Raw genomic sequence first — 22,845 nt, 5'->3', positions numbered from 1 at the left:
GCTATAAATGTTCATAATTAATGCATGTCGTTTGTTTACCATATCTTAAAAATGGGAAGAAGGGTCTTTTCTATAAAACTATAATTACCACCAATCCATAAAGTTCACATACATTCAAACACTACATTTAACACACTTTCAATTACTACTTTTCCCTGGTTGTTCCTCTGTTGTCTGTTGTTGATCGAGGAATGGGACCGGGTTGGACCTGCACAGTTTCGGCGGGTGGGGCTTCCTGGGTCGAGGCTCGTGGGCTCTCCCTGTTCTTCGTGGACGTTGCTCGGTGGCTTTGGTCGGGGTCACTGAGTGCAGCTATGACACGTCAGAGGAGATCTGGCCCTCCCGGCTGAGCCTGGTTTCTCCCGAGGTTTTTTTTCCTCCATTATTCATCATTGGAGTTTGGGTTCCTCGCCACAGCAGAGCAGTGCAGTGTTGGCTTGCTCACCGGGAGACTGCATTTATTTATTTATTTATTAGATATTATTTATTATAATTATCATGCTTGGTCTATAAACACCATGCACTGTGCTGTGTTTTACCTTTCTGTGTTTTTCTTATTTGCTCCTGTAAAGCTGCTTTGGAACAATGCACATTGTGAAAAGCACTATATAAATAAAATTGAATTGAATAGTCACATTTATTAAAAGTTTATATTGATACATCCAGTGTGACATTATGGTTATAGAATTTCATGTAAGGTGTTGTACAAATGCCCATAAAACAAAGAAAGAATTGCACATTTTACAAAAAAAAGAGGGAAAATAAATAAAAAAGCAACATTCAAATCAGACTGTACACATCTAAATTCATAGTCTTAAGGCTTTTTTCACAGTAATGAGGCTCTGTTTACACTTGACATTTACATGTGATCACAGTGATCCCATCAGAGGGGATCCTCAACCAATCAGAACACAGCATGTTTACATCGGTCTGCATCAAGTAGCTTCTGTACCTATCAGGACAAGTTAACTTTTGGTCTGTGTTTGGTTATAATATAACCATTTATTTTATATTTAATTTATATTAATATTTTATTGTATATTAATTGTATTAAAATGAAAACTATTCTATTATTGATTCTTTGCGGAGGTCTACCAGAAGTTAAGTTTGGGCCACATAACGTTTGTTTATGTTGTTTTGCCGGTGAAATCGTCTATAGACAACATTTCAGATTCTGGTCCCACATTAATACAAAGTGTAAACAGGGTCTTAACTCCCAATAAGTATCAGTAGGCCTGGGGAAAGTGGATGTAAACTCAAAATCAACCAAACGCACTTGAAAGTATTTACAACATACCATGTATATATACATTAAGGAATGAATAGGGTCCACAGCTGAGCGTTCTTTGGTTATTATGGTTTTAACAGTAAGACACTTGACTTCAGCTTACATTAACCCCCTTTTCACCAACAGAGTGCCTGTGCTAAATCCGTAACACTGTATTCCAAAACTGTGAGTCCAAAACAACCGTCTGGCCCCTGAAACCTCTCCCGAATCATGAATCCGTAACCATGAATGAGTAACATCAGAAGCCATGGCAGGATAATATCCTCACTCTGTACAGTTTTCAAAACAACAACTTAAAACAAATGCAAACGTTCCAAAACATTCCAGGCGTAATCAAGGAATATGTTACCACTTACAGCATCTGCGGTGGCATATGGCAATGCACGATGAATTTAAAAGTGATGCTGGATGTTTGTAAGCATGTTATGCAGTAACACAGTCACAAAGAGATGTTCACGGATCTGAAAACCAGCTCTCATTAGCACCAGCACTGTTTCAGCAGTTAAAGGCTAAGTGGCTTCACTAGCACATTTAAAAACACACACCTGTGGTCGTACTCAAAACAAAGTGTTTTGTGGTTGGAGCCTGTGAGAACAACAGAGAGAGAGCATGTCAGCGATGGCTGATCTGAGCGAGCTGCACAGACGGTCGCTGGTCGTACGTTCGCCGGAAGTCCTTCAAATCCTTGGCTAACGAACTGAAAGATGGACGCTGTTGAGGGTTAAAATCCCAGCACTGCTCCATTAGCAAATACACCTGTGGAGAGATGAATCAGGCGATGAATCTGCCATCTATGAGATGTGTAAATAAGCAGATGTGAATACGTGTGCAACACTACCTCATGAGGACAATCTCCAGGGCAGGGCAGTCTTCTGTTTTCCTCCAGGAGATTAATGAGTTTGACCACAGTCATCTGACCCTGAACCATTCCAATCATCTCAAAGAATTTCTAAGGAACACAAAGTGATATATACATCACCATACATGAGAAGTTCACCCAAAAATGAAAATTCTGTCATCATTTATGAATGACAAAAGGAATATTTGGACTTACTGAAGGGGGGCTCTTGAGATGGCTACAGTGGGTCAAAATCTCATACAGTGTCACAGCAAAGGACCAAACATCAGAGGCAAAGGAAAACTTGCTATCCTTCAGGCACTCTATAGCATACCTAAAAAACAGAAGTTTGTTGTAAGCCCAGAGACAATAATAAAGCAAAATTGAATATTTGTAAGCTTTTCAACAAAGCCTTTATTTGTAATGGAATATTTTTTATTTCTACGAAATCATTAGATTATATCAATGTTCCCTAAGTCAATCAACATTAAACAGATGTATGTTTTCAACAGCCCACTTAAATCCAATTAAAGAATACATAACATGAGATCATGAAAATGACATTTCATGCAGTGTGTAATGTTGTCGTGTTTAAAAGTAAGCAGTCTGCCAAGTTGTAAATCCGAAGGTGAATGAATAACAAAGTTATTGGCTTGTAAAAAAGGGAGTCGACTCTGAATCACGCAAACAAGTCGTGCCCTAGTCCGATTCGCGGATTAACGTCACTACATATAGTCCCGCCTACGTTTTGCTTGGACTGCCCGCAAAAACTTCACTCTTCTCCCCAAACACTGTAGCTCGTGTGAGCCTCATTTGCGGTAGACCAATCACAGCAGACTAGACCATCTGACCAATCACATCAGACTAGGCTAGCGGAAAGGAGGGGATTAGACAGATGAATCGCGGAACAAATCATTTGAGAGTCAGTCAAGAAGTAAGGTAAGAATAACTGCCTATTATTACGAAATAGTAGTGTTTTTACACCTTCTATGTACATAAACTTGTTGTTGGACACTCCATAAACCAAAGTAGGACCTTAAAAATCCCTAGTTATGTACTCTTTAACAAACATGAAAGAGATCAGGTTTTACTCATGTAAGCATACTATAGTGGAGAATATCATCAACATTGTCTCCAGCAGTAAGCTTACCAGAACACAGGGCTATCACCATCCTCACGCACACGGTAGTAGATCTCTCCTTCAGGAATGTACTTTGTCAGACCAAAGTCACCGATTTTAACAACGTCTTCATTCTCCACCAAAACATTCCTCGCAGCCAAATCCCTGTGGATGTACCGTTTGGAGTGCAGATAATCCATCCCCTACGGTGCAAAGAAACATATGACGTACCCGATTAGGGACTATTATATTTGATCACACATTACTGCATTTGCAAAGTGCGTTCATTTGGACGAATGAGGCCCTTAACTGCAATGTGTAAAATAAAAATGTTGAATATTGCTGTAGGTTTTGTTTGCACATATTTTGGGGTTTTCGCAATGACTCATTGTCATTATGCAAATGTGATCTGTTTGTTCAGACAGTGTAGTCCATAATTAGTGTATCTAAAATGGTTGCTATAGTAACACTGAGTGTCAGCATGAGGCCAAGGGACTGAGCTGTCATTTGGGGAAATTTTGCTTGTATTTATCTTATCACAGCTCATGAGGTGTGTGAAAAACACAAGCAAGAGGCATTTAAAGGACCATTGTGTGATTTTTTAGCGGCATCTAGAGGTGAGATTGCGAATTGCAACCAACGGCTCAGTCCACCCCTCCTTTTCGAAGCACTACGGTGGCTGACACAGAACTAAGCTGTCGTTACGTTTTCGCTTCTTTGTTGAAGGAGATAACGTAATTCGGAAACACGCTCTTTAGAGCAGTTTGTCCGTTTAGGGCCACTGTAGAAACAACATGGTGAATTCCATGAAAGGGGACCCGTGGTGTATGTAGATAGAAATAGCTCATTCTAAAGTCATAAAACCATAACACTTTATTATGTAAGGTCTTTAGACACCTCTGAACACATAGTTATGTAGATTATATTGCATTTCTATTAATGGATCATCCAAAAAAATGACACACTGGACCTTTAACGCATTTCCTGTCCAAAATCACTCAGTCACATAGTTTGCCATATGGGGAAAAAGTGAGTGTCACGTGAACTCACCACACAGATCTGCTGTGCGAACAGAAGACTTTGTGCAATTCCCAAGCGATGTTTAGGCAGGTAGTCTCTGAGGCTTCCCAGCGGAAGGTATTCCATGATTAACTGAACCACCTGTCCACCTGACACGACACAACATATGCTCATTTGAAAGAGGAAAGACTTGTGAAACAGATTCAATCTGATTTCATGGTGTCTAAGAAAAAACCCATAAGCGGTTCTGCTTACCCATTTCAGTACAGCACCCCTTGTACTTGACGATATTTGTGTGGTAAAGTGATTTCAGTATTTCAATCTCCTTCAGCCAGGAATCATGTAGGTTACCACCACCCTCCTGTTTCAGCGCCTTAATTGCCACATACTCTCCGGTTCCATCATTGTCAGGATCATACACGTACAGCATTACTTTTCCAAAATGGCCCTAAAAACATGTCACAGTATGAAAAGTATGAAATGGACATATGAGTGAGCGAGGTACCCAAACACAGTCTTTTAAACAAAAATGGAAAACTGACCTCTCCCAGATCTCTGATCTTCTTCAGGTAACGTTTGTAAAATATACTAGGATCTTTGTGTGGAAGTGACTCGCATTCAGGCAAAATGTCTGGATCTTTGAGCAAAGACAGAAACGGTATGAATTTCTCACTGATATAATCATGCTATACAGGCATGTCAAGTCTATCAATTTCTAAAAATTTAGACAGACAAAAGTCACAAGACACAAACAGGCTTTGTGCATTATAAAGGACACACATTTTATCTGAATGTCTGTCAGCTCTCTCAGAATGGTCCGGAAGGATGGTCTGGCAGCAGGGTCGTATGTCAGACACCGGCTGATAAAGCTTGCCAGCTCCTGAGACGAGGGCACGGCCAGACGACTCTGTGTCTCATAGAAACGCTCTTTCTGTAAAGAGAGAGGACAGTGAGAGTGTGCAGTCCCAAACACACAGACAGACAGCTGGGGGGCAGCAGTACCTCGGGTAGCGTGCTGCCACTGATGGGCAGATCTCCGTTGTTGCAGATTTCCAGGAGAGTGGCACCAAAGCTCCACTGGTCGGCAGCACTTCCTAAACGCGCCACATCGGCGATGCACTCAGGAGCAATCCACGGGATGCGCTCCACACGTTCTTCATGTAAAACACCAACAAAACATGATTTCAAAATATGTTCTGGGTGGTTGCTCTGAAAAATAAAGTGCTTCTGGACACAGAATGCTGTGTATTTTTTTTCAGAAGTTTTGAAGAACTACATTTGTTGTGTTAGTAGACGTGGCAGACGAAACGTGGCAAGTTACGTCAACCCCCAGCTTTACATTCTGTGGAAACGCAGATAACGGAGATAAGGTCACAGTTCCGCTGGCCAGCTGAGCACAATTTTGTTAAAAAAGTGGCGTTTGATATTAGTTGACTCCTTCAGTTTAAGCGGCCCTAACACACGCGGTTTCTGACCGCGGAAAAACTTGTCGCACTGGCAGGAAAAATAGTCACAAAATGCGACCATTTAGTTGCAGTCTAGAGCCCTGAGTAGTATTGCATACTTCGCATCTTCGAAGAGTATTTAGTTTGATCACAATTATAACAGATAGATACAGCTGTACGATTTTTCCGAAAGCATATGGCACGTGCGGGGGGAGGGGTAGGCTGAACTAAAGCATGTGCGCACCCATTGCCAACAAAACACAGACATCAATTTCACTCACCACATGCGGTTCATGTCCGGCATCTTTTAGCGCTGGGACGGCTCCATATATCAGTTCCAAACGATCTCCAAATCCAGCGTTATATCCACCGTTTATATAACATTCATCACCCAAATGCAGTGAACAAACAAACACCTGAACTTCGCGAACGTACACAAGTCTCTCTCTCTCCTGCACACAAGTGAAAGTGACGTCTGTGCATGCTCCTTCTCCTGCTCTCCTTGCTGCCGCGTGGACGTGCCGCATGCTTTTCCGAGAGAATTGTCCAATAAGGGACTAAGAAAAATTGTTACGAAACAGTTTTATATGTTCGAAAAAACCTTTCCGAAACCTGTACGATCGCTGGGGGAGTGTATCGAGCACAGAAATACTACGTAATACACCCAACTTGTTTTTTGACAAGTTGACCATGTTAAGCATGAGAAGACAGCACGTTTAACATTGTAAAGAAGTCAGAATGCATGAAACACCGTTGCACCACCCCTTTAAGTCTATGAGTGCTCTCGCTCATTTTATCGTTCACTGCGCAACATTTCAGCATACTAAAATAGTAATGGCACAAATCTTTTTAACAAATGTCACAATTTAAGCGTATCATTTATGTGTATTTCTTATGAATATTTGGTGCGAATTTTGTCACAATGTATTCTGGACACCTGCCTCGGGGTTGTAAATAACATTCTCCTGACTTTAATAAATGTACTTGACACAAGCCATCATCACCATAAGGAAGTGGTTAGTTCTTCACTTCCTGTTCAATCATGAGAGAATCTGATGCAAGTAAACAGTGGTGATGAGTGAAGTGAAGTAAACAGAGTACTAACACAGATAGAGAGGTACAGTACAGGGTGTGCTCTATTCCACCTGTATCATAAACATGACGCGTAAATCAGGCCAGACAGGATGATCAGGGCCCATATTCATGAAAAATCCTATCGCAAAGAGTTGCTCCTAGTCACAAAATTCTAAGAAAATTCTTAGAAATGTGGGCGTTTCCCCATAGAATTACAGAAAAGATCCCAGTAAAGAAGAAAGTAATTCATAAAGCATCTTAACCCTTAAAAGAGCTCTTAAGGTCCAAAATTTTAGGAGTAGCGAGGAGTTTCTTTAGCAGCAGAGAAAATGGACGAAACACGAAAAGTGAGAAGAAATGTGTTGCAATGCATGACAATTTCCATATTACTTTTAAGGTTTATCAGATTTTGTGTGTGTGTGTCCAACTTTTGATTATCTTGGTTTTGGTTTTCTTCTATAGCTGCTTTGATGCAAAAAAAAAAGCGCTATAAAATAAAATGACATTGAATTGAATGACAGTGAGTTAATAAGACACAACACATTAGATGTTTGTGACCGATCCTATTAGAGACACGCTAACATCTCCAAAACAGCGCAGAAACAGTGCCATAGCACCAGAAATAGAAGAAATCACTACATTAACATATTTAGCAACTGGAGAAATGCAGCTATGCAGCAGAGATGATTTGGTTCTGTCACAATCTTCTATAGTGATCACACAAACAATTACAGCACTTACAGAGAGTCACTGTTCATTTTCTATCAGATATGTTGACATTAACAGCATGGTAAATAAAAAAATAAAGAATATATGTGTGTGTCTGTGTGTGTGCGTGAGTATGGTAAAACAGAAAAAAATGACGTGCAATTTCAAACTAATGACCCTATACTTAAAAGCGCTCTTATTCCTTCTTGGCCAACCAACCAATCACAGTCTTCAAAAGACATAGCAACGGGGTCAGCCCCGCCTCCTCACTAAGATAAAAGTTTTTGTCTTTTCCTTGCTCAGAGTTGCTCTCAGATTGATCCTGAATCACTTTTAAGCCATGACTCCTACGTAGAAGTTTTTAAGCTAAATTAAGAGCTTTCTTAGAGGATTCTTAGAAGCTTTAAGAATACGGGCCCAGGACTTCGGGAATCACTCTGAGAAGGTTAAATTGAAATATTTACCACATTTTCGCTGTTCGTGCACAATACTAGTTTTGTAGTGAACCGGCTGGATGTGCATTATTCCAACTTATTACATTAATACTTGCCACATGATTAAAAAAGTGACTCAAAAATATTTTGACAACTTGTGAAACAAGTACAGCAGTACTGGATAAATGGTCCGTTATCCGTTTTAGTGGTTGTTTTTTTGACTATATGTGACCCTGGACCACAAAACCAGTCATAAGTAGCACAGGTATATTTGTAGCAAAAGCCAACAATACATTGTAGGGGTCAAAACGATTGATTTTTCTTTTATGCCAAAAACATTAGGTTAATTTGTAAAGATCATGTTCCATGAAGATATTTTGTAAACTGCTGCACCCTCAGATTCCAGGTTTTCAAATTCAAATTGACCCTTATTGACTGGTGTTGTGGTCCAGGGTCACAAATGTCACAACTGACCAATAAACCAAGCACTCTAGTGAGCTGTGTAAAAGCTTATACTATATTCACGTATATAATGTGTATGAGAAAAAAAAGCAATACGGAGTTCCAAGTTACCTCCGCGAGAAAGAGCTGTGATAGAAATACCCGGGTCACTAAGCTTCACAAAAGGGGACGTCCCGTCTTCCAAACCCTTCCTGACCACTAGAATGTTCTTGCCACAGACATTACCGTGAACCAAACTCTTTGTCTCCTGTGTAGATAAAGAAATGAGGCACGAATGGGTGAGGCACATAAAGAAATTTCAGTAGATCTGTAATATCGCTTTTTTGGCATTATAACTTTTCTTTGAGATTATTTTAATAACTGTGATATCACTTATGACAAATCCATTTTCTATTTTTAGAAAAAGAATGTGAAAAAAATGTTGTCCAATGTCAAAACTCATTATAATTGATTTTGCGCAATAAATATCACCATGATGTACATTTACTTTACAAATGCACTTTTTAAATTACGTAATTATTTGTTAATTATTAACATAATTATTTGCTTGATAATTACTACAACATCTCACTCACTTTATATTAACCCTAGAGGTAATATTAACCCTAGAATTAAATAAAAACAACAGTTTTCACAACATATTCTCTCAAATGCAGATAAATGACACAGAATGAGAGGTGTATCAACAGATTTTTGGACTGATGTAAACGGATGTATTTTTTATTCACTCACAAGATAGCCGAGTGCGCTGGCCAGCTGTTTAGCAACAGTAAATTTCCACTGAGGAGTGACACGAGCCCTCTCTCTGTGCAGGAACTCGTCTAAAGGGCCAAACTCCACAAACTCCTCCACCATGATGTCTGTTCAGATAACACATCAACAACAGATACATAACCCGTCTGACGGATCACAAAAAGTACAGCTTGTGCTTAAAAGGTAAAAAAACCCACAAACAGCTTTGATAACACTAGCGGCTAGGGATGCTCATATTGACCGTTTAACCGTTAACCGATCGTAAAAATTTTGACCGGTTAATACTATCAGTTTAACGATTTAAAAGGTATGTTTATTTTAAGTTTAATAATATTTTGTATATTGTTTTTAGGGCTGTCAAACGATTAATCGCATCCAGAATAAAAGTTTTTGTCTGTGTACTCTGCATATTAATTTTGTATTTATTAACACAAAACATAAACATACATGTATATATATATTTAGGAAATATTTAGATGTATTTATTTATATTTACCAATAATTGAAATTATTAATAAACGTTTATAAAAAAGAATATTGTATATTTTTCTTAAATATATGCATGTATGTGTATGTGTTTAATAATTCAAAATTAATATGAACACTACACAGACATATATTATGTAAACACATAATATGCTTCAGCAAAGCTAATAGCGGAGCTACTGCAAGGGAATTTCGGTGCTAGCCATCAATTTATCCTTTACATAAACTTATCTCATGGATGCTTAGCATCGGCTGCCCGTGCGCTTTGGAGAAGAAAACGGCGCGACCAGTGATTTCCCTGCCTTCTTTTAGACGTGACGTAAAAATACGAATGTGAAATATGAATAAGTAAAAAATAATGTTTGTATTTTGGTTGGTATAACAGATCGGATGTAGCCATATATGTTTAGCTAAGACTGGCTGGTGGAAAGCAAATGTGATGCACTTCCCAAAGCGTTATCTCTACATTCCCGGGACATCCGTGCCATCTGAAAGGGTGTTTTCTGCCGCGGGTCTAATTGTCAACAAGCTCCAGACTGTCACCACAACACGTAAACATGTTACTTTATTAAATAAAAACTCCAAGCTTTGGATTGAGGTAGGCCTGCTATTTTTATTTGATGAAAAAACTTTCTGATGGAAATAAACTTTGCCGGTTCTTCTGTGTTTTCGTTTTGTCATAATTTGTTAATTATTTCAGTTTTTTTCTTGCCCGTTTATTTTATGCTTTGGATTTATATTATTTTACTTTTTCTCCATTGTCCAAAACGCCACAGGTTCATGAAAATATGAATGCAGGTGCTGTTGTTGATGTATTCGTTATGCTGCAGTTTGCATGTTAAAATAAATCTGTGAAAAAAAAATTGTATTTTTAAAGTGTCACAGACCCTCGTCAACTTTAGCTTTGTTCTCATTTCGAAGTCTGCGTCCTCCGGATGTCGCATGCGAAGGCGGCGACAAACGCGACCTCCGGAGGACGCAGCCTTCGAAATGAGACGCAGCATGAATTTTTTTATTCCAATTTATTATTAAAATCTTACTGGTTAACAGTAAATGTTCGGATAACGAGTGTCGGTTCTCGGTTAGGGAAATTAACCGAAATGAGCATCCCTACTCGTGGCCTTTAAAAGAATAGGTCAAAGGGCACTCACTCTCAGATCCCTTGACTGAAACTCCATGAACAAACACCAGATGACAGTGAGACACCTGACTCATGAGACTCGCCGTCTCAAAGAACGCCTGAAGAAAAATAATCAAGACAATGAGATTTTGTACAATACAGCAGAACGCACAATAATCCATAAAGGAGAGAATGTGTCACTCACAAGCGCTATATCCTTGTGGCTCTGGTCGAGAATTTTAAGAACAACTCGGATGACGTTCTTTTCGCTGTGATTGTTATTTGACTCCTCATTGCCGTCTTCTGTAATGCTTTGGACGTTCAGCCAGCCCGCGTAGATGTTAGTCCTAGTGCCACGTCCCAGGTGCTGTTCCTACACGCACCAAAAACACGTCTCAAAAAAACATTGAAAAATGACATACTAACATGAAACGTGACTTCTGCTTTATCTTATCAGCGCAACCAATCTAGTAAAACTGATCCATATTGATATTGGAACTGTCACCTGATGATATTGAGTGAGTTTGACTAGTTTATCTAGTACAGGAACCATACAGTATTCCCGATAAGCACACGATTTCCTACCTTTGTAAACTCCTTGTCTTTAATCTGATGGAACCTCAGCTGGCTCAAGTTGAGTGTTTCAGAAATGGGTTTAACACCACTGTTGGCACCTTTTCTCACCACTAGAAGGTTCGACAGCTCTGCAATACAACCGTAAAAATGTTTGAGGGATTAGTCACCGAACGATGTACATCACAAGCTTTTCAGTGGAATCTGCTATTATCTTAGACAGTTCAGGGTGACTCGGAGGCGTTATTGTGAAAGTCTGCCGAGCGGAAAACACACAAACACAGTGATCACCTCCTGGTCTGGGCAGGCAGCACTTCTTCACAGTGAAACTGTCTTCTCCAGACTTCAGCACGAAGGTCTTCAGACTGTCGGTGAGCTGCTTTATGCTGGTGAACTCTTTGTCCCAGCCCTCCAGTTTAAACACAGAGCCCTTCTGTGTAATTCTGAACTGCTTGTGTACTGGACTTTTGCCATCCTGCCAAGTCAATTAGCAAACATACTTCAGCTAGATACTTGTAAAATCACTCATAATTCTATCCATGCATTTTCTAATGCAATATCCCACCCCTGAGTCTCCATGATTTGATGTTCTCTTGTTCTTTAATTTCTAACATCATTAATCTGATCGCTTGGGAAAAAAACCAGAACCCATTATCTACTGAAACCACAAGTCATTTACTGATGTACACACATCATGTACTGATGAACCACGGTACAAGCAAGCACCATAAAAATACTGCATGCATTACACGTCTAGTTCCTCCTTCCGTCAAATAAACTCATTATCAGTACAAATGTTTACAGCCCTACAGCAGAACTAAAGCAGTACCTTTGTCCTACTCAGAGCTGCGAGGATTATGCGATGGTAATCTAGCAAACTCCAGCGCACGATAAACGCTCCTTCATCTGCCTCTTTCTTAAGTTTCTGAAGCACAAAATCGTCCCTAAAAGAAGCGAAAAGAGCAAACACATTAGTAAGACCAGAAGAACCATACGAGTATGAAAATGCAAGTCAGTGCACGTACAGTACGGGACCGTGCAGGCCGTTGACCTCGCTGAGAACCACTCTAGGCGGAGCAACGTCACAACACAGATAATGATGCGCGTCGGCTGTAAGTCGAAAGTATCCGTCAAGCAGCGAGACCAGAGAGTGAGCCTCTAGACTGGAGCCCAAGCATACGTCCTAAAAAACACCAGCGTTTGTGAATTGGTGATATATCAAAACACAAAAGTTGAAATACAAATCAAATGCTTTGCGCAAGTATTGTTTAACCCGCTGATGCAAGAAAATGAAAACTATTCATTTATACGTTCCTATGAGTGAGGTACTTGTGATTTGGTGTCTGTGACACACAAAAAAAAAGCATGTGCTTCAAAAGACGTTAGAGGAATTGCACGTGAGAGTGAAAGCTGATGTCCAACGTATTTCTCTAGCAGCAAATAGTGACGTCACCGCTTCTTCTTAGATCACAAATATGTACTCGCATGCTGAGGGTGGCAGCTCCTCCTGCCACAAATATGTGAACGAACGATTCAAGCGGACCACCAGATAGAAAGACCTTCAGGCCAGTGCTGCGTCGACTTCACATTTTACATGTTATATTATAATCATATCGTCGCTGTCCTTCCGGAACCTTGTATGTCCATCAAAACTTTTTTTTAAAAGTTGACAAGCACTTTTTATTGATATTTGCAAAACCCAGTGACAAACATAAATAATGATTTATGGCAAAAAATAAAAAAGACGAAATATGGAGATACGAGGTTTCTGAAGAAAAGCAGCGTATAAACGTACGTGGATGCCTAAATTGACCCGATTCTGGTTCCTTACCATTAACATGTTGTCCTGCCGACTAATACAGACATTGACACCTGTGATGGCAATATGAGAGATCACCGGGAAGTCACAGAAGGATGTCCAAGTGTCAACATCCTGCTCATCAAGCTGTGCATCATTCCTCTGATCGGTAATGTAGTGGTCCTAGAAAGTGAACAACAACAACCAAAATGGGAATAATCGGAGCGCACACTTCAAAACATAGGCACAAGGTCAAATATCAAATCCAGCAACTTACACGTGTCAGCTTCTTCCACCATATCCCCGTCGACCCGGACACCCTGATCTCATGAGTTCTTCCGCTGTTCACTGGCTCCTCTGATATCTTGATGTAGGACTCACTGTCATCTCCATCGTTTCTTATGTAAAGATGTGACACAGAGAAAGTCTCGATGCCAAACTCGGGTGCCAGGCGTTCCAGTGTGGACAGATACTTATACAGGACCTCCTGCGATCCAAGCTTCCCCATGCTCACCGTGTGCTGCTGGAAGCGGCACACGAATTTTGCGAACACTCGGCGAATCCGGAACTTCGTCAGGACGTTGTCTCGGGCGATGTGTTGGGAAAACGATAGGGGAATGCAACGGAGAAAGCTGAAGGATGGCACGCAAGATCTGTCAGTATGCTCTGATGGAGATTAGTTAGGACAATTATGTCCGCTGTGTGCAGATATTTGTCTTAAGGTACTTTGAAGCATTCTTTTCATTCCAAGGACCGTACAAATGATCATTAAAACAAACAAATAATGACTAACCTTACTGAAAAAATAAACAATATCCCCGCAAGCATTTTATTTTTTACTTCCCCTTTTAGCAAGCACTCTCTTACACCTTCCCCAGTGAAGGAAGCTCAATTCTGCACCTGGTCTGTTTGGCCACATCCTGTAGAGAGCAGCCAGTCTGCAGGGCCGTATGAGAGAGATGAAGAACTGCCATACCCAGACATTCATTCTTAAAGCGACTGATCTCTTCTTCTCCCCTCACTTTATCCAAACACGCCAAGTTATTCACAAAATCATGTTTAGCCTGGTGACAGAACAAATACATGAGATTTAATAGTTTTAAATAAACAATTTGAAGACTTTTTGTAATATGATTTATTTTCGAAGACTTTCATTTTGGTTAAAACTTTTTTTTTTTTAATTTATAAAAAAAATGTATACTGATTTCTGATACTGATTTTACTTTGATCTTTACACTTCACTTAAACAACAAGTTGTCAAAAATACATCAGCACGCTCTTTGTGTAAGCTAGATATCTAAAAAGCAATACAATAGTGTGTCTTTAACACAGAGGTAAAATTAGATGATGACTGGAACATCACTTAGATGCCTTGGTGAAATTGTTCATTTTCTAGTCAATGTTTACTTTGACCATGCGCTGCCACTTTAAATGAGCAGCTCAGTAAATACTCGCCGCTGAACCAAATCAAAAGCATGTTTAAATCATGTATAGCCTACTACAAGTCTAGCTTAAGTAAAGGATCAACTTTATTATAAAAAACTTCATTCTCTCCGTCCTGCACTGAGTGAATCTAAAGTCTGTGTCTCATCCTTTAGAACAACAGATAAAGTGCAAGATCTTCTGTGTGTAACTCACACTAAACGACAACAAACAATGAAAACAATGTGGATAAGACAAATAAAAGTTACGATAGTAAAATAAGCCTCTTCATGGCTTGTTTTGTTCCTAAATAAATGCATCCTTTAATGTTTTTATGGTTTTGTTACTCAGCCAATGTTCGTAGGTCTAGTGGACCCAAAGCAGTATTCGTTTTTTTAAGTCAATACAGCCATAAAATATATACTGTATATACATATAAATATTTAGTGTTTCACTGTTTTTTAAACGGTTGTCTTTGTTGGCAAAACACGAATGTATGCTACACAATGACAGCCCAACAGCATAGCTTATCTATTTGGCACTAAAATCAGGTTTGAATGCAGTAATATTGCACACCGTGCTAATGAGCCACACAAATTACTGCACTATCATTAGCCCTAACACTATCAAACCATTTCCAATACTAAATATTGCACTACCAGACGGTGCATCCACAATATTTAGCACACCACCCAATTTTTTACACAGACTTTTTTAATAAGTCAACTAACTCTTTGAGTTAGACATGTCAGCATACACTTATTTTACAAATTGTAACCTGAAAAGATGTTTGAACAAAAAAATATCCAAACGTCATAGCTCGTTACAAAAAACACAAAGTTCCTCGTGCATGGCAGTATTAGGGCCTGATCAGACAGAACGCGCCTTTTGCTGTGAGACGTGCCTCTTTTGAATTGTTTTCAGTTGGCAGGGAGCGTTTTGCGCGCTGCTTATGCGCGCCGGGCGCCTCGCGTTTCTGCCGCCTGCAGCGCCTCTATGGCGTTATTATAATGACAAATGTCGCGAGCGCATTATTACAAGTCGAGAGCGCATTCTTGTAATACGAGCGCGCGAATCTCTCCGCTCGCACGCCGGTTTCCTTTGCTCATGCACAAAACTGGACGCGCGCTTTCAGTTATACGCTGCTCTCTTGTGAATTTTCTCTCCTCTCGCTCAGTGAGCGTGTGCGCACTCAAAATGCGTGCCGTGCGTCCACGAATCCTTTGGTACTCTTGCTCTCGAGAGGTCATCCTGTGCGCTCCAGGTATTATAGGCTGTCAAAAGTAGTCAACCAATCAGTGATAGGCTTCCACGGCGGGCCAATGAAAACGCGACCTCTTAACTACAGTAGGCCTAATTGTTAAAAATGCTTGATGAAGAGTTGTTTTTTGTGTTCTTTTCTACAAAAGTTTCATGTTAATGTGTAATTCTTGTAAAATAGTATATTGTAAATTGCTGAGTTTCATTCTTATAAAATCTTTTAATATATAAATCTTTTAATGAGTGGATTCTTGCGTGTGGGTAGGTGGGTGGATGGGGGGCACCATGAGGTCTTAATACGCCTCTGGATCCACCACGTTCTCAGGTAACAATTTTTATATATTTGATGCAACATTATTAATCAAATGTATATTATAAATGAACGGTAAGGGAGCGTTTGGTATATTGCATAGAAGTTCAGTTTTATGCCCTGAACTTCTGGAACACTGAATGCAGAACACTTACAGTGTCTGTCTGCAAATGCATTAAATGCATAACCAAATAGGTATAGAATATTATATGATATTTCCAAATGCTCCACTGCTATTATTGTTTTGATATGTACCGTTACTTGTAGTAAATATTATTTTAGAATAAAACTAACTTAAGACACCAATCTAAATTGTTCGGTAATCAATTTAGTACTATTTTGACAATACTATGTTAAGTGTACGACATGCACGAGGACCACATGAACTTGAGGGTGTTGGCCTGTTTTGTCTGAATAACATGGTAGTTAAACTGACGTTTATACTGTATGTAGCCTACAAAGCATCCTAATGCCCTGTTCATTTCTAATATATATTTGATTAATAATGTTGCATCAAATATACTAATATTGTTACCTGAGAACGTGGTGGATCTATCTTGCTTCGTTGAATACGTCAAGTCACTTTCAACCGATACGATTCCATGTAAAAGGTCGCGTTTTCATTGGCCCGCCGTGGAAGCCTATCCCTGATTGGTTGACTACTTTTGACAGCCTATAATGCCTGGAACACACAGGAGGACCTCTCGAGAGCAAGAGTACCGAAGGATTCGTGGACGCACGGAACGCATTTTGAGTGCGCACACGCTCACTGAGCGAGAGGAGAGAAAATTCATAAGAGAGCAGCGTATAGTTGAAAGCGCGCGTCCAGTTTTGTGCATGAGCAAAGGAAATCGGCGTGCGAGCGGAGAGATTCGCGCGCTCGTATTACAAGAATGCGCTCTCGCCTTGTAATAATGCGCTCGCGACATTTGTCATTATAATAACGCCATACGCCTCGCGTTTTAGGCGGAGCGCTCAGAGCGCCCGAAGTTGAAAAAAACTCAACTCTGAGCAGAAAAGCGCTTCACGTCATGTGTGCTTTTTTCCATTGTCAAATCGAATGAGTGGAGAGGCGGGCCTTCCGATACGGTGACGGAACTTTACAGTTGATTGAAACGTCCGGAGACTGCAATGATGAAGGAGAAACTTGTGCTGGCTGACACGGGTTAACCAAGAAAGGTCCGAGCAAACACCCTCTCTGCTTGTACCTTTTTAAAGTTTCTGATAATAAGACAGTTAACAGGAACTAGAGCGATCGCGCTATAATCCTTGACTGACAGGACAGCTGTTTTGATGGTTACCTAGCAACATAAAAAACCGCTGCGCGCTTCTCTTTTCAAAGAGTCAATCAAAAGAGCAGCGCAGCGCGCCTCGCGTTTTCGAACATGAAAAGCGCGTTCTGTGTGATTGTACCCTTAAAGGGACATTTCAGCCAAGAAACAAAATTTCCCCATGTTTGACTCACCCTCAAGGCATCCTAACTGAATATGACTTCTTGAAGAGTAATACAGTCAGAGTTAAAGTATCTCACAGAAGTGAGTACACCTCTCACATTTTTGTAAATATTTTATTTTCTCTTTTCATGTGACAAAATGACCCCTATTGAGCAAGGTCTCATGACACTTTGCTACAATGTAAAGTAGTGAGCGTACAGCTTGTATAACAGTGTAAATTTGCCGTCCCCTCAAAATAACTCTACACACAGCCATTAATGTCTAAACCGCTGGCAACAAAAGTGAGTACACCCCTAAGTGAAAATGTCCAAATTGGGCCCAATTAGCCATTTTCCCTCCCCGGTGTCATGTGTTTAGTTAGTGTTACAAGGTCTCAGGTGTGAATGGGGAGCAGGTGTGTTAAATTAGGTGTTATCGCTCTCACTCTCTCATACTGCTCACTGGAAATTCAACATGGCACCTCATGGCAAAGAACTCTCTGAGGATCTGAAAAAAAGAATTGTTGCTTTACATAAAGATGGCTTAGGCTAACTATACAGCGGTTTAACAGGACAGGTTCCACTCAGAACAGGCCTCGCCATGGTCGACCAAAGAAGTAGAGTGCACGTGCTCAGGGTCATTTCCAGAGGTTGTCTTTGGGAAATAGACGTATGAGTGCTGCCAGCATTGCTGCAGAGGTTGAAGGGGTGGGGGGGTCAGCCTGTCAGTGCTCAGACCATACGCTGCACACTGCATCAAATTGGTCTGCATGGCTGTTGTCCCAGAAGGAAGCCTCTTCTAAAGATGATGCACAAGAAAGCCCACAAACAGTTTGCTGAAGACAAGCAGACTAAGGACATGAATTACTCGAACCATGTCCTGTGGTCTGATGAGACCACGTTAAACTTATTTGGTTCAGATGGTGTCAAGCGTGTGGGGCGGTAACCAGGTGAGGAGTACAAAGACTCTTGCCTACAGTCAAGCATGGTGGTGGGAGTGTCATGGTCTGGGGCTGCATGAGTGCTGCCGGCACTGGGGGGCTACAGTTCATTGAGGGAACCATGAATGCCAATATGTACTGTGACATACTGAAGCAGAGCATGATCCCCTCCCTTTGGAGACTGGGCCGAAGGGCAGTATTCCAACATGATAACGACCCCAAACACACCTCCAAGACGACCACTGCCTTGCTAAAGAAGCTGAGGGTAAAGGTGAAGACCTAAGCCCTATTGAGCATCTGTGGGGCATCCTCAAACGGAAGGTGGAGGACCACAAGGTCTCTAACATCCACCAGCTCCGTGATGTCATCATGGTGGAGTGAAAGAGGACTCCAGTGGCAATGTGTGAAGCTCTGGTGAACTCCATGCCCAAGACGGTTAAGGCAGTGCTGGAAAATAATGGTGGCCACACAAAGTAGTGACACTTTGGGCCCAATTTGGACATTTTCACTTAGGGGTGTACTCACTTTTGTTGCCAGCGGTTTAGACATTAATGGTTGTGTGTTGAGTTATTTTGAGGGGACAGCAAATTTACACTGTTATACAAGCTGTACACTCTCTACTTTACATTGTAGCAAAGTGTCATTTCTTCAGTGTTGTCACTTGAAAAGATATAATAAAATATTTGCTAAAATGAGAGGGGTGTACTCACTTCTGTGCGATACTGTATATTACCACGTATCCTTTTACTTCCAAGCAGTAGAATGGGAGTGAATGGGGGACAGTTTTTTGAGGCTCCAAAAAGTGCATCCATCGATCAAAGAACTGCTCGACACGGCTCCGTGGTCTTAACCGGGGTCTTCTGAAGCGAATCGATGCGTTTATTTAAGAGTAACATCCATATTGACAACGCTAATAACGATAATGTCTAGCTTCCGTTATCCCTCGGCTCTGCGTGAACCCGAGGCTTGTTTTTCCGGCAAAGGACACAGGCGTGTCGTAAGTTCCGGTGACGAACGCGGCATTTTTCGTTTTGTTCCAATAGGATACCGTCTCCTCTGTGCGGGAGTTTTCGTCACTGTCATTTGCCAGAAAAACATATTCAGTAAGGATGCCTTGAGGGTAAGTAAAACATGGGGAAATTTTGTTTCTTGGCTGAAATATCCCTTTAAGAGAAAATTTAAATAGGCTGAAAAGTCTAAACTAATTTTGGATAATTCGCGTGGAGTTTGATTGACAGGCGACCGGACTAATCATAACGCCAATATACGCCCTTTTCACATGACGTCACGCATCTTCCGTTCTGCCGCGAAGCAGTGTATCGTTACTTCCGCTAGCACTCCAGTTCATAAGGTGGCGATAATGGACCTATAAGCTGGTTTGCCAACCGCCAGTAAAACCGCCATACAAAACTCAAGAAGAAGTTTTCTTCCGCTAGCGCCTCAGAATGGAGTTTACCAAGTCCCTTGCACATCTGCCACAAATACGGCTAGATGATGTACAACGTCTTGCAGACAAATTTTCGCTAATGACAAGATCAAAGCTAGAGAAAGGATACAAATTCTTCGTTGAACAGTACCTGTTTGATTATGAAGGTAAGTGTTTTGTTTTCTTTTTGTGTTAGCGAAGGTGCTAGGATAAGTATTTGAATACGTGTTCTGTCAGTTTTTTTTCTCACTGTTGTTAAATTCCAGCGCGACGGCAAAGCGGAAGTTCTTCTTCTTGTTGTTTGTTTTAAGACGGATGTTATGCTACACTGCTTTGCGAAAAGGTGGAAGTTAAGTGACGTCATTGTGAAAAGGGCCTATTATGCTCCCCCGTTACTATTCGCCATTTTGTCCGACTATCAAACCATAGAGTTTAACCGGCTGCGCATTATGCAGTTTTAAAAATCCTTCGGGATTGTTGCTGGCCATCACACTGAACGAACATGATCCCAGCTAAAATTCATGTCACTCTGGAATAGCGTACAACAATAAAGACATCTTAAAACAGACGCATACAAGAAGACTTGTCCAGAGTTTTACCTTATAGACTGACTATCATATGATCCGCCCTGAAGGACTGCATTACATCAACACTGCCAGAATTTTATAGGAGGTCAAATTTGATCTTAATGGACATAATCACAGTTTCACCCGCTGCCTAAACGTGTCAGAAACCAATGGTGCCATCCAGTATTATGTCGTTCCAGCAAGCACAGTACGTTAGACTAGAGCTTCGATCTTTATTTTGTTTACTTTATTCCGAGTCACTTGAGGAGGAGGAGGCCTGGAAATCTCTCGGATGTCACCTAAAATATCTTTATTTGTGTTCCGAAGATGCCAGGAGGTCTTAAAACATGTTGAACGTCATGTGGGTGAGTAAAAAATAACACAATTTTGATTTTGAGGTGAACTTTTCCTTCAATGCATAATCGTGTCTGCCAAAATGTCGTGCACAGGTGTCAAATAAAGTTGGAATAAATGGCCGTTTGGATGCTCTTTGGAAAATGAGAGGTATTTGAAAATCACCTGAGCAAACAGGTACTCCAGAGAGGTCATCTCCAGCAGAGGAGATGTTATCTGTTCCGCCCCATTTCCAGTCCTCAGGGCATGACGCGTCACAGTTGGCTCCTTTTCTCCCAAGCCGTGCCAGTTACGGAAGTAAAATCTACAGAACATAAAATCCACAAAACATAAAATCCATAAACATAAGCTATTCTTGCAGTTGAATGTATCGCTACACGGTTGAATGCATCTCTACACACACACACAGAAACACACTGACCTCATACGAAATTGCAGCAACAGGCTGGACAGGTTTTCTCTGTTAAATCTGTGATTGGGACTGTACCAACATAAGGAAACGGGGTCGTACAGCGCAAACAACGCATGACAGACCGGAGTGATGTCTGAGAAAAAAAAGGGTAAACACTTCAAACCACTGCCAAGGAACAAAACATCAAAACAAAAGCATGCATTCCCACTGGCACCCAGACCTACCCACAGCTTTTGCTGCATCGATGGTGAGATATTCAGCCGTCACCTCACCCTCTTGGTAAGACAGGTAGCGCTCGCCTTCTTTGGTCCAGAACAGAAATACATGGATGCCAGGACCTTCGGGGTGTCCTGTGGACGTCCCTGATTTGGATCTTCTTGAACGTGATCGTCTAGACATTATCCATTGAGTCCCGCACCTACCAAAGTGTGATAAAATAGGGCTTTTCCAGTCCGTTTTAGTCAACTTACTTTTTAGCTTACAGTAACACGACACTCTTCCTGATACCGTCATTACATTTTTGAGATGTTTAGGATCCACCTTAATAACACGCTATGACAGTAAACTACAACATTGGTAATTCTCGCACTTTAAGAAACAAACGAAGAAAGTCGACAATAACTGTATTTAATAACACTTTTTATGCCCAATAAAAAGTAAGTAAGTAATTACTGTAAGTAAGCGCAAAATCTCGACAGCATACCCTGGCGTATAAAACAATACATACTGTATATAATCTACTTCCTGTTTTTACTACAGGATCGCATGCAAAGATGAAAACGTATTGGTAGAAAGTTATGAAAACCCAATTTGGGGTTAGTATTTACCTACAGATCGATGAATGGTGCTGTTAATCTCCGACAGTGTTTCGTTGTCCTATTCTTTTCAGAATATTTTACGTCTCCATTCGCTTAACTGACATTGCGTGTATTCACACTCGTTGCGTGCAGAGTTCCCAGTAGGAACAAGACAGCATCAGACGTTGTCTTAAAACCTAGTTATCTGCCTACGTAGACAACACAGGGAGCGCAACAGACGCGTTATTCTGAACGCGCATGAACTGGTGTCTTGATAGGAAGCTTACAAAGTTTCACGCATAGAAAATAGCTTCGTTCATAGTCAGATGTTTTCAAATTAAGAGTCCTTACACATTTAAGTTACCCTAAACGTACAATATTAAATTAATTACTACTTTTATGTTAGTTACACGGTATTAAGATCTAATCTTCTGTTTAAAGCTGTACACTGTTTTCTTTTATTATGTAGGTTACGTAAAGCCAATTCGTTTTATATAATTAAACGTACGTTGTTTAAACGACTTTTTGGCGTTAATGAAAATGCAAAGTATATGTAATATTTATGTGAAGATACAATAAATAAATATACAGTTTGGCCTAGCTAGAGCTAACATTTGAAACACAAATGCAGTACGATTCATCAAATAAAAAAATGTTGAATTAACTAAAGTCTCCACATTTTCCACATTTAACATTTTTAGGGTTTATATAGCGCCACACCCTCTAGAGTTAAAATTAAAAATTTCTAAACAGTTCAACATTAAACACTATGCCAGAGTTTGTTTTACTTCAACGCTAAAAGGATT

General features: G+C 40.5%; 1 protein-coding gene across 2 annotated transcripts; it reads right to left on the bottom strand.

Annotated features, from left to right (window-relative positions):
- Positions 1 to 623: 623 nt before the first annotated feature.
- Positions 624 to 22,289, bottom strand: tyk2 (tyrosine kinase 2). 2 transcript variants are annotated; one of them, XM_057345432.1, is made up of 24 exons: positions 22,074 to 22,289; positions 21,467 to 21,660; positions 21,252 to 21,375; positions 20,996 to 21,134; positions 14,020 to 14,183; positions 13,397 to 13,751; positions 13,153 to 13,302; positions 12,347 to 12,504; positions 12,151 to 12,265; positions 11,613 to 11,796; positions 11,334 to 11,452; positions 10,954 to 11,121; positions 10,780 to 10,867; positions 9,122 to 9,249; positions 8,501 to 8,636; positions 5,269 to 5,420; positions 5,047 to 5,197; positions 4,809 to 4,903; positions 4,522 to 4,714; positions 4,297 to 4,415; positions 3,277 to 3,449; positions 2,343 to 2,460; positions 2,127 to 2,237; positions 624 to 2,044 (listed from the first exon to the last, which is right to left on the bottom strand). In XM_057345432.1, exons 2-24 carry the CDS (start codon positions 21,639 to 21,641, stop codon positions 1,901 to 1,903), a joined length of 3,459 nt encoding a protein of 1,152 aa, XP_057201415.1. In that variant the 5' UTR covers positions 21,642 to 21,660; positions 22,074 to 22,289; the 3' UTR covers positions 624 to 1,900. The 2 variants fall into 2 exon arrangements, with proteins under 2 accessions (XP_057201415.1, XP_057201414.1); XM_057345431.1 differs by having other exon boundaries at positions 22,070 to 22,288.
- Positions 22,290 to 22,845: the final 556 nt, after the last annotated feature.

Source organism: Triplophysa rosa, linkage group LG11 (assembly GCF_024868665.1).
Source record: "Triplophysa rosa linkage group LG11, Trosa_1v2, whole genome shotgun sequence".
Lineage (NCBI taxonomy): Eukaryota > Metazoa > Chordata > Actinopteri > Cypriniformes > Nemacheilidae > Triplophysa > Triplophysa rosa.
This window is presented reverse-complemented; position numbering and strand designations above follow the sequence as displayed.